We start from the raw sequence: 13205 nt of genomic DNA on the forward strand, positions 1-13205 counted from the left end.
ATGAGCCTACAGCCAGATATTTTAATCATGGTTTACAGATCTTAAGAAAAGCAAAGGTTTGTGCAAAAAGTTCTTCGTCGTTGCACAGACCTTAAAGGTTATATGTGATTTCACTTTCCAACGCTGTCATTTCCCGGATGATTTCCTGCAAGCTAGCATGAGCAGGTCTTTCCGACTGCTCGCAATGGAAAGTATCATCTTTTATTGAAAATTTAGTGCTGAATGACCATGAACACAGTACTTAATTGTATATGCCTGCCTATTCAGAAAAATGTTGCACTATTAAACCAGTTAGCCAAATATTTGTTTTGTTAAAGATTTTATTTCATGTCCTGATTTTGCACACTAACCTGTACTGTTCAAACTTATGGAAGGCAGTAAAGAATCCTGAATATGACTGGGAAATTCGGCCTCCCTGAGGTTGAGAATGCCTGAGGGAAAGTGATCGGTCGGTTAGTGCTTTTAAAAAGAAAGATGCAAAGAAGGATGCAAATAAGCAGCAAATGTTTTGAAGTTACAGATTTATCTCGGGGTTAACTGGATGATGCAATGACTGTCTAGTGTGTCTGTCTATCAACACACTGTAGTCTCTGTTGAGCAATTCAACCATTGGATCGCTTCACATCCTTCAAATGTAGGTGACAGGACTTAGTTATTACTATAAACAGACAACGGTTATGCTAAAGAACGGCTATGTTTGAATGTTATGACTATAATAAATAACCCTTTAACTGACTTTTCATGTGACAGCACAATTTGAGTCACAACATCCTGTTTTTGTACTTATTTTTCTTGTTGGTAACCGAACAACGGTGGTACCTATTCACTTGCATTGGTTTTGTGTCCATACAATAGATATCAGTGGGTACCACCTTTGTTTGGTTACCAACATTCTTCTAAATATCGTCTTTTGCGTTTCTAAGAAATAAATAAAGTTTAAATCGATCTGACTGGAGATCCAATGGTGCTTTAAAATAATTCATGTAATGTGAGGAAATTCGCTTGAATTTAAAATTGACTAGAAATTTAAATCCTTAAGCTCATTGGGGATTGTTGGGTAAAAGATTTATACATACAAATGCATTATAATAATATATATTATTAATTGTTATTTGCGTCTTTCACCATTCAAGGGATGTTTTACTTCCACTGGACACCAGAAGCCCTGAGCATCCTTTTACAGCACACGACTCATTTTAGGTTTTAAAGAACTCCACCGTCCTGCCCTCCAGCAAAATGCTGTTTTTATCTTCAGACTGCCTTCCTGCTGTTATTCTTTCTTGAGGAATTCTAGGGTATTCAGAGGCAGCGTGGTGCACTAATATAGGTTATACCTTGTTAACTTTCCCTTGTCCAACAGTGCTGCGCGGGGCAAAGAGTGCAGAGGTATATAAATCATGACGGTTCTGGGGAAGAGCCGACAAAACGGGTAAGAAAAGGGCGTAAGGCTTAGAAGAAGCATCCTTAGATGTTTGTGAATGGTGGGGCTATTGGAATACAGCATAGGGGTGGAATTAGAGAAGTTAACTGACAGCGATGGAGGAATGGCCAGTTCTCCACACCGTCCCTTATAAAGGCTAGAAAACAATAGGATCGAGCCATTCAAAGCGGCCTGCTCCATCATGCTGGTGTAGAATTGTGTTAAAAAAGAGCCACTGGGGTGTAAGGAATGTGTATGTAGTCTTGGTGAATACAGCTGCTCATCTATGGCCCTCAGCAAATCGCCCAACCTCCACGACTCCAAAATCTTCAGGATGCGCAAGGCCTCACACACTCACAAACTTTTTTGTGATGTGCACCTGAGATTAGAATTCGACAGAGATGTCATCTGCTCAGAAACCCCCAAAAGTTTCCAGACCGGCGTCATTTTTCAAGCAGACGGTTACTAATAAAAACACACAGGAACTGGCAACTACACCTACCATCAGATGAAACATTGATCTGTAAATAAGTGGAAATAAACGGTCACACAACCACAAAGCAAGAGAAACCTAAACTAAACATGCGGGCATCAAGCCCCATCTGATGAAAGAAAGACCACAGGGGGTCACAGGAGCCCGGCATCTCCCCCATTTCCATTCACTTAACCACTCAACTGCTTCGCTATGCATTCCACAGCACAACAATAGGGGCCAAACTCAATTTCCAAGAAACTAGGCTGCACAGAATCTTGTTATCTTGTAAGACGGTTGTTATCAAAAAATAGGTGTGACATTTTCTATTTGAGACAAGCCATGTTGTTTGATATGCATTGGAATATTGACACAACGCCCTCACCATCTCCAAAAATAAACTATTTACATGAACAATGGAGCGAGACAAACAGGGTGCGCACTGTGTAGAGGTCTTTCCATTTTATACTTGTGGTCGCAATTTGTTTTCCCTGATGTCCACGCTCTTCCCTTCCACACACAGACAGACAGACACAACACAAGCTTCAGAGAAGAGGCAGCTGCCTGGCTGACAGGAAAGGCGTTATGGTCCGTGTCTGTCCTGTTTGTGACACTGACCCCCTGACTGCCGTCCACCAGTGAGGTCACAAAAACAACACCGTGATATTCCCCTGATAGCACTCACTGCATCTGATTATCTTTTGACTAAAAATATATACTAGCGAAACAACCGATTAGAAATTATTTAGGATAACTTGAACTTTGTTACGTTTTCTGTGTGGCTATGATAAAACGTCCATCAATCGCACATGTTAGCAGAACAGAAGTCATTCCGAGTGCATGACTAATATTCACCCGAAGGTTCAAAATCTTGGCCTGTTTCTATGGAAAATGTTTTGCTGAATTTGCCGAGAATATTTTAGTGTGTTTTAAACACGAGGTTCAAAACTTTCCCACATTGAGGGAAAAACAAACAACTTTGAATTTGTTGGAAACTTTGGTTAGCTGTCAAACCAAATCACTAAAGCTAGTGTAACAGACTCAAACATTAAAGGCACATAAAAATCATTGTACACCTCAAAGTGAAGCCACTAAAGTTCACCTGAAATGTATGTTTGAAAGAATTTCAACAATGCAGATTTATATGTTCATGGCCTATAGGGTTTAGGATGAAATCATTGCTGACCACTATAAAGCGGTTGTGATGGAACCACAGGATTGTGAGGCTACGAACACAACAGATATAATTAGAAGAAGCAAAATATGCAAATCATTAAAAATTCAAGTATGCAATTTAAATCATTCAGCTAACCAGAAAACAGCCCTGCTTCGAGCCATTGCCAAACCTGAATGTTTTTTAAACGACACAATTGCGCCCTCTAGTGTCTGTGGTGTGGAACTGCTTTGTGGGAGCCCCTGGGAGAGATTTAAAGGAAAGAAAGCTTATATTAAGGCTTCTGTCCTTCTGAAACCCTGTAGCTCCATATTTCATAATCTTTGTTTTTGCAAACTAACCATTATTATAAGTCCTAACCTCACCCTTTATGTTTGTCACTGGGTGTTTGCAAACATCTAACCAATAAAAGTATTAAAAAGTGCTTGCCAACTTTGACAACACAGTATTTAATAATTTAAAAGTAGAGTGGTTTTTCCATTTCCTGTAAACAGAATAATATCGACGATATTAATTTTTGTTGCATACTATTGTATTCTGTATACATGTTACTTACCTTGAGACCATTTGCAAAGTAATGCAACGGAGTTTTTAAACACAATGAAACGTATACTCATATGCTGTATAAGACACAATAACACAGTACTAATAGGTCAAATCATGTTTCAAGCATGAAATAGTTTACATAATCTTATTAAAACGACATGTTTTGAATGGCGGCAATTTAATGTAATATAATAAAAACAACCATCAAAGTTTCAGTGACACCGCAGACAGAGGAATAATCTCAGAGATGAACACATATATCATTTAATGTTAAATTTAATCTGAAAACACGGAGATCAAGCTCATTAAAACCACAGGTTTTACATGTACAATATGTTAGTAACCGCAAATCATTCTAAAACATCTCAATAAAAGAAAAAAATCACTGAAATAATTCGCATGAAAAAGACAAAATATTTTTGTGCTTGCTAAGATTTCTAAAAAATATGCCACATGGACCGTAAATACAAATAAAAATGCAAGTAAAAAAGAGAAACATTGGAACTCGTACAACAAATTCATGTCCTCGACACAGGCCAATTTCTTTATGCAGACATTTGTTTTGTATGCTGTATGTATGTACATCAGTGTTTCAGAATGACATTTTCAAAGAGTGAATGCTGACATCAAAACAGGCTGCATCATCATCACAAACAGAGAAGTTTGAAGAAGGAGAAACATTTAGAAGATACAAGGAAGGTATAAAGTTGTCAGTCATTGGCACGTGAGGATAAAAACCCCGGCATTGATCACAAAAGCATCCATCAAGAAACCAATGCACAAGTCAGTTGCACACAACATGGTTTAAGTCCATGTTTTAAGGATGACCATGCCTTAGAGAAGTCAGTTTTAGATTATTTATACAATCCAAGCATCTTTTTACATAAACCTGCAAAGAATTCTCTTCTCTGTGAAGTTCTTGCTCCCATAACGTCACATTGGCATTTGCTTTTATTCCACGTCTGCATTTATACAGCATGCATGCATTCACGTAGGAATGAGTACACTGAATATTTTTGTACACGGAGCTTATTGACAGACGAAAAATCTTGTGGTGAGGACATGAACCGTTTTAGGTCTTTTGTACTTGACACGCTGGCAGTACAGATGTGTGGAAACAAGGGAGGAGTCACCCCTGAGGTGTGAACAAAGGCGAGATGTTTGACTTGCTGCCCGTGGCATGAGAACATTGCTATCCCAATGTGAGGTCGGAGAGCGGACACTAGATTCAGTTCACAACGTCCGAGAGAGGTCTTTTGAGGAGAACAGCACAACGCTCCAGCTGTAACCCTGATCAGATGCCAACTGTTGGCCTTGTCTCCTGTGCTCACAAAATAAGGTAATATTCCAAGTGACAGCGCATCACTTTCCGACTTCTTCAGGGAGGGTAAACTTTCCCCAACTTTGGGAAATAACGCAACTTGTGGCCGAGAGGCAAAAAGCCCAGGAAATTGAGTGATTTTTAACATCACACTCAATTACGGCTTAAGTTGCTAAAGCCCCTTCTATTTTGTTAGGGAAAAACAAAACAGACGCAGGAAATTAAGTCATCAGTCTCCACTGTCTGGGTTCACATGATGTTTCCAGTTCAACTGAAGAGCATTGCACGTAGAGTACAATGTACTTTCATTAGCATTTAGCACAATAGTGGCTTGAGCAGTCATTCAATGAAACACATACGCATTAAAACAAATCTAAGCTGGTCTCAGTTAAACCAAGGTTGAGCAGAATAAATGTAATGTCCCAGCATTCGATTAAGCCATTTCTGCTGTGTTTCGCATTTCATGGGTTTGAAAACATTTGGATGCAAACAGTAGATGTCCACATCATCATCATGGTTTTCCATTACTGGCAGTCAGGTTTGAGGCATTCGGCAGTCTTTAAGTGATTTGTTTAATGCAGTCCATGTGTATTAATAAAAACCTGAAATCCAAAAGCTGCATGGTATCTTTCATCCATCTCTCCTTGCACTTAAAGGCCTGCAAATGAAATGACAAAATCCAAACCATTTGCCTCCCGACGTGCTACAGTTCGAGGGTCAGACATACTCTATTCAAGTACATGAATGCAAAAGCTTTATGAGCCACTGTGTGCCTACGTCAGCATACTTGCATAGAGTATGTTCTGCCCTTATATAAACATACATAAGGACAATCGAAAATAAATCAGTTCTTCTATGGATATGTTACAGTAGACGCCACAGGTGTGAAGTATATGACAGGCCTGCCAGGCAGTGCATCCCGCATATGGCGAAGGTCACATTATGTCAGATGACCGGAGGACAGAGTCCACGCAGGAATGTAAAATGAAGGGCATTACACCCGTGGTCCAGTTCTGAAGTCCTCTGAACCTCCGGCAAGAGCACCATAATTGAGCAAGGGCAACACATGCATCGTTTAATGTATCTCTAGGCAATCGAAAGTTCATAGTCACTACAGATGGTCATGGGCAAACAGAGCCGAACGTAACCTTCGCTATCGCTCGTGAACTAGGTGCCTGTCTCTGGAACATTACTGTGACAGCAGTATTTACATAATGCAAGGACATCCTTTATCAGTTGGGCTGAAGAGCAAACTTCTAAGATCCTCATTTGAAGATGGATGGATGGGCCTGGGGTGAAACTATAGGAAACAAGATGCATGTGTGGTTTTGTAGTCATCTAGTTTGCAGAGGTGCTGCTGTTGGGGTCGGGCCGAGTGTTGGCCAGGTACTTGGCCCTCATGCTGGATGTGTACTGTGGGGAGACAAACATGGAGAAGAATGCATGTAATTGACTTATTGAGAAGTAGTAGCTATTTTATCACATAATGCAGGTAAGGGTGAACACGCTCACTGTAACAATACAACAACAGCACATTTACACCTGGAAATTACCAATATGTCAGGTGTCAACTTCAATTTGAACTCGTCTATGTCAGGATTTCATTGAGGGACGTGATTATGCTGTTTCAGGACACATTATTGTCCATCTCTGAATGTGGTTTGGTCACAAGATGCATTGGGGCGATTCACATTGTGTTTCACATTTTTTGCGCAAAAAGGGAGCGACACGGTCGCAACATGTTTCTAGGCGAGTCGGCACCGCACCGAGATAGAAATAGTTAAACTTTACAGAGTGCCGCGTGCGAGCACCGCGTGTAATGTCACTAGAGAAAGGACGCGGCTTGCGTTTTCCGCACGGTTTTAGATGTGAAACGTGAATCGGTTTTTAGACTACTTTAATACCTTTACTTAGCCCCATCCACACGTGATTGTATCAACAGCGAGCATGTGTAAATGAGACCTTAGTAATGAGTACAACAGACAACATAAATCATAACACATGACTATAACAGCAAACCCAGAATCATTCAGACAGCCTTTATGTTGTAGACACAGTTTTACTACGGAGAAAAACAAAAGCTAAACAATGGGCAGTCAAACATCACCACGCTTACTAAACCATTGAGAAGGTTTTTGATCAAGGAATATTCAATACATCTTAAAATCTCTCACAGCCAGATGCAGTGATCACAGTTTCCCACACACTATCCTGAACTGTACATAACCTCAGCAGATGTTTCACTGAACCCTGACATCTGCTCCTCAAAGACACAGGAACAGGCCTGTATGTGTGTTAAATGTGTCTCGGGTCATTCTGATAAGCCCTGATGAGTAGCACACAGTGTGAACGGCAAAACGAGGGAAAGCCATTTCCGCTGTATAAAAACAACATGACTCAAAGTCCATCGGGGGACTATGTAATGTATAAAAACAGCTTAAAAGGAAGAACAGATTATTTTTGTCTTCATCACACCCAACTGAAGCATTTTCTGTACTATAAAAGGACATACAGTATGAGAGTTAAATAAAGTATATGAATGAGATCTTTTGAGAGTTGAGTGCAATGAGGAGGGATTGAAGTGGCCTGACTCAAATGTTCTGCTGGTGCTGTCAAGTAGTCAACGGAAAGAAATGCTCTGAATTAAACTGCATGCAGGACCAAACCAGCTAAATGTACTGGGTCATGGTGATGCTTTATTTGAGCAGTTTAGACATAAGACTAGACCGATATCAATACTTGGAGTACTTTGTGCACTATGATTTACTACCAATAAAGTTAAAATGCAGATCATTTTCACAAGGGCTTGGTTAAATTGTGGCTCTATTCAAAACACTTAATGCGTAATCTTATAATATGTCTTAATCTACAAGACACATCGACAAAGCAAATTCAAAAAAATCTTTCAAAAGATATTTTTAAGACTGTCGGCATTTAGACAACATTGGCCCCCATCTTTCAATGAATAATGAAAGAAAGTCCATTTTTGGGGGAACCATTCCTTATATATAGAAATATCTCATTCCATATTTGTTCTGCTAAACACAAAGGAAGATATTTGGAAGAATGTCAGTAACCAAACAGATCTCAGCCCCCATTGACTCCCATAGTATTTGTTTTCCCCAAGATGGCATTAAATGGGGGATGAGATCTGTTTGGTTACCGACATTCTTCCAAATATCTTCCTTTGTGTTTAGCAGAACAAAGATATTTATACAGGTTTGAAACAATCTGAGGGTAAATGATGACAGAAATGTCATTTTTGGGTGAAGTATCCCTTTAAGTGCTAGTGGATGGAAATCAAGACCAGAAATACACACAACAAAAACACCAAAGGGAAGCATGTTTGGGTCAGAATGAGGTTAGTCTGGGGAAAAACTGTTCTTCCAGTTGCAAACTTTGCAACTATTTTTTGGGAGAGGGGGTCAGGCCACTATGTAGAAGTGGGGCGTTTGAGTACCTGATAGCAGAGGCTGTTACCAAAACGAGCGGCAACTCTCCGATGGCTTTAACTGCCAGCTGTGGCGGTTGGTACTGCCCGTGGAAGTCAAATACAACTGCGCGGGTTTGCAAAAAAAAAAAAGAAAACGACAACAAAGTGTAGAGCAGATACACATGACCGACACCAGCTGACGTGAAACACACATGCACCCCCACACACAAACCAAATAGATGGGTGAGATAAAACACATGACGCAAAGGTGAGGTGTGAGGGGGCTGATCAGCAAGCCAAGTTTTAAAGGGATAGTTCATCCAAAAATGATAATTCTGTCATCATTTACTCACCCTCAGGTTGTTCTAAACCTGTATACATTTATTTGTTCCAATAAACAGAGGATATTTGGAAGAATGTTAGCAATTTTCAGTTCTGGGACATCATCCACTACCATAGTGGTACTACCATCATTTGACTACCATTTAATTCTTCCTACTATGGTAGTCAATGATGTCCCGGAACTGAAAATTACTAACGTTCTTCCGAATATCTCTCGGTACAAAGTAATTTATACAGGTATGAGCGTGAATTTTCATTTTGGATGAACTATCCCTTTAAAGCCTCATTTACTTTTGTCTGATCAGTCTTGGCTTGAGGAGTCTACATTAGATGACTTTAGCTGTATTTGGATGGTTGACCTAAAGTCTCTGTAAGGACTTGCTATATACAGTGAGTATACTACAGGGGGCAGGTGATTCACACGCAATAAAATGAAATGTGTTGAGGTGACTTTTTAAGCACCCAGGGCTGTCAAAATGATTCTGTGATTTGTGCACTATACAGTGTTGGTGCCCAAGTGAGTGAGTGTTTATGTGTCTCTTATTGAGGGGTAACAGATACTTACAGATGGTGGAGGGGATTCTCTCTCAATGAGAGGGGTGTTCTCACAGCGAGGGTTCGGGAAGTTTGGATTCTGAGTCCTGTAAATGACACGGGTACCACAAACACATACTTTACAAACATCCAAAACCTTGCTGCGTTAATATTAGTCAACCATGTCTTTGTATTTGTTTGATTAAATAACAGAATGAGATTTCTAACATATTCCGAGCTGAGCCTTTGCTACACCTCATTTCCCCTCCACACCCCACCCGCCTGCAATCTGTTTCCCGTGTGCACCGGAGGGCCCTCACAGACAGCCACAGCTGGAGCGGGCAGCTGTTTTACCCCTGCAGGTTTAGAAACCTCTCAGAGGAGCCCTCATCCTCGACTCAAGACACTACACATATGGTGCAGTCTGTGTCAGAGCCAGCGCAGATGCAGAAAACATCCACCTGATCCCAGCGAACTAACAACATTCAGTTATAACATTTTAAAGCAGAAACAGGAAGGCACAGAGGTGAGAGAAATAGTGTTTCTTAAGAAAAATAATTGTATTTTTCGGGTATAAATGTATAAAAAAGTATTTTAAGTGCATGATGATAAATTTGAATAATTTGTCATTATTGTTATTATGCATTTAATAAATGAAAATAAAATTCAATAATTTATTATATCATAGAAATAATTTAGCTAAAATACATTTTAAACAATTATAATTATCATAAACATACATTACATAATATGTATTGTATAATAATATATAAATGTCTAATAACCACATCAGCATTAAAGGAATGGGTTACCCAAAAATACAAATTCTGATATAATTTACTCACCCTCTTGTCATTTTAAACCTGTTTGACTTTCTTCTGCAGAACAAAAAAGAAGATATTTGGAAATATTTTGTTATTAGCCCCCCATTTACTTGCATTGGTTTTGTTTCAATACAATAGAAGTGAATGGGGTCCAGTTCTGTTACCAACATTCTTTATAATATCTTCTTTTGTGTTCTGAAATGAAAAGAGGGTGAGTAAATGATGACATTTTTGGGTGATATATCACTTTTACAATAAAAATATAACTTCACTGTATTTATGCAATTAACGTCATTGTTTTGCCATTAAGAACCCATTAAATCCTCATTTAGTCTATTTCTCACCTGCACAGACACATTGACAAGTGTGTGTGTGTGTGTTGGTTGTTGATGGTGTGGCGGCGTGTGTAGAACTCACATGTACTCAGTGACGGGGGCATTGCTGAGAGCGTGTGCTCCTGCGGGGATGCTGGTCTCGCTGCCGTAGCTGCTGCCGCAGCTGTAGAGACTGGGCATGTGTACCCGATACAGATTCTCATGGTTCTGTCTTCCTCCATGAGCTATAGACTCTTCCTCGTTGTCCTCATCATTCCTGCACACATCATCATCAACACGGCTACTTATTCATTCATTTTAAAGATTGTTTCTTGGATGACTTCATCCAACATCTTGGCTGTAACCGGTTGCAGTTTAATGGACAATCCCTGGCGTGTCAAGTTCTCACACATCTCGATGTCACAAAACTGGTGAATTGCCTTGGAGTCCAAATGCGTGAAGAAGCGTGTCTGGGTGTTTCGCATTTCACTGTTACTCATGTAAATGACTTCCAGTTGTTTTGAAATGTCATGAAATAATGAAATATGTCTAATTATTAGCAACCTGATTCAATCGCACATTTTCACTTTTATAGCACTGTGCTGTACTGAGTACTATATCCAGCAGAGGGCGCTCTTTGCTTTGTAATGGCTGAGAACAAGCAACAACCCATTGGGCACAAAGAGAGACATGTGCTGCCCATTCTTCCCCTGATTGGTTTTAGCCACAAGGAAACCAGATAAACACATTTTCCCGTTTCCTTTTTAGAGCAAAGCCATACGATGTGACCAAAACAAGGTTTTTTTCCATGATTATGCTATAAATTTGACCTTTTATCAGACTTCCACCTGGGGTGGATCTCTCTGTATTCACGGAATCCATTATAAAGCAACAGAACAACACCACTGGAGACACAATGGACTCTATATGAAGTGCTTTCCCTTTAAGGACATTAAAGAGAAATATACCTATTTGTTTGTGAAACAGTGAGGGGAAATTGAATACGGATCTGTGGCGCTCCCTCGTGGGCACTGATAATACACATCAGGTGATAAATTGTCGAGTCTTTTTAGTTACAAAAACGAAAGGTTTACCCGAAATAAAGTTCAGTATTTGACTGCTGAAACGATCTAAAAGCATTTGATATTTGTGCCAGTCTCCAAGAGGTCACCAGCTCAATGTTAACATCTTCACTGTGAACATTTATTTTGTTTCATTTTTCGTATACTTGTAAATAAGGAAAACACTGAATGTACCTACAAAAAGTTATCAGTGCACCAACTTCAAATATCACAAAATATCTCCCCAAAGTGTTTAGCGCCACCCTTTTACTGCATGCCACAACTCGCTTGCATCCAGACTTTCAAATGCAGGAAATTATAATTATCTATAATAATGATGAGTTGGTTTGAATTGCTCTGTACCGTAAGCCTTCAAATGACATAACGGGCTTCATCTGAAGGTACAGCGAGGAATACTTAACTAAACCTGACACAAGCATGGCCTGAAAGAATACTGAGACTGTGAATTATTACAGTTTACGTAATTATAGAGATATAAGGTTCTCACACAGTTTAGAAAGAAGGGGATAAAGAAAAGCATTTACTCTCATTTAACTCTTGACCAATGGAGTGTGATGGGAATTATTTCTATTTACTGTACAAGGTATCTGTGTACTATGTACTGTACAATCCCTATTGTAACTACGACTCGGATTTTCATTATATATATATATATTATATATTCATTATATTTCATTATATATGCAGATTTCATTACAAGCTTTAATAAACATTAAGGGTTTCTCTTCTAGCACTTACTGAAACCTGGATCAAATCAGACGCTCTCCTATGATAACACTTTCTCCCACAGCCCACGCACATAAAGGAGAGGTGGATGAACCGGTCTACTAATCCCTAATGATTGGAAATTCAAGCAGCTAGCATCCGCATGTGACAACAGCCCCTTCGAGTCGCAGGCTGTAACTATCACCCACCCTGTTAAAATTGACGTCCTGGTCATTTATCGTCCCCCAGGTCAGCTTGGATATTTCTTGAAGGAGTTTGATGTACTTCTCTCATACTTCCCGGACGATGGTACTCCTCTGCTGGTACTTGGAGATTTCAACATCCACATTGAAAAACCACATGCTGATGACTTCAATAACCTGACTGCGTCGTTTGACCTCAAGCGAGCTCCCACTTCAGCAACCCACAAGTCTGGTAATCATCTGGATCTTATCTACAAACACCACTGTTCCACTTATCATGCCCAGGTTACCCCTACGCACACTTTCTCGCTCCCGCTTATCCTCAGAGGTCTCCTCCATGCTCACCTGAACAGCTCTCTCTACTGAATACGAACAGCGGCACCACCGACACTCTATGCTCTACTCTAACATCGTGCTTATGCCCACTTACACTAGACCAGCCTGCGCTAGCCCATCTGCCTCCTTGTTATCCGATGTTCTCCGAGAGCATCGCGTCAAGCTCAGATCTGCTGAGAGGAAGTGGCACAAATCAAATGATCCTTCTGACCTCTGCCTCTATCAGTCTCTCCTTTTCTTTCTCCGCTGATGCAACAGCTGATAAAAGTATTACCACTGAAAAATCACCAGCTTGCCCGACCCTTGTACCCTCTTTAAAACGTACATCGAGCAACGTATTGTGGAAAAGAAATCCTGGACGAAACTGGAACAATCTCCCTCATGCCACAAGATCAGCGGATTCTGGAGTTGTCTTTAAGAATCGGCTTAAAACACATCTGACCCATTAGTCTTCTACCTCTTTTCTTCTTTCATGCTTTTGGTTCATGTCTGTTAGCTT

General features: G+C 40.0%; 1 protein-coding gene across 2 annotated transcripts in view; it reads right to left on the bottom strand.

Moving 5' to 3' along the window:
- Positions 1 to 3714: 3714 nt before the first annotated feature.
- Positions 3715 to 13205, bottom strand: part of ttyh3a (tweety family member 3a) — a 41295-nt gene continuing 31804 nt past the window's right edge. Inside the window, exons 12-15 of one of the 2 annotated variants that reach the window (XM_079457436.1) lie at positions 10484 to 10657; positions 9274 to 9349; positions 8394 to 8490; positions 3778 to 6346 (exon numbers count right to left, since the gene is read on the bottom strand). In XM_079457436.1, the coding sequence (XP_079313562.1) occupies positions 8410 to 8490; positions 9274 to 9349; positions 10484 to 10657 (331 nt within the window). In that variant the 3' untranslated portion in view covers positions 3778 to 6346; positions 8394 to 8409. Of the gene's footprint in view, positions 6347 to 8393; positions 8491 to 9273; positions 9350 to 10483; positions 10658 to 13205 lie in introns of both variants that reach the window. The other variant, XM_079457437.1, reaches the window with a different exon arrangement.

The sequence above is a fragment of the Barbatula barbatula genome (assembly GCF_947034865.1).
Source record: "Barbatula barbatula genome assembly, chromosome: 5".
Classification (NCBI taxonomy): domain Eukaryota; kingdom Metazoa; phylum Chordata; class Actinopteri; order Cypriniformes; family Nemacheilidae; genus Barbatula; species Barbatula barbatula.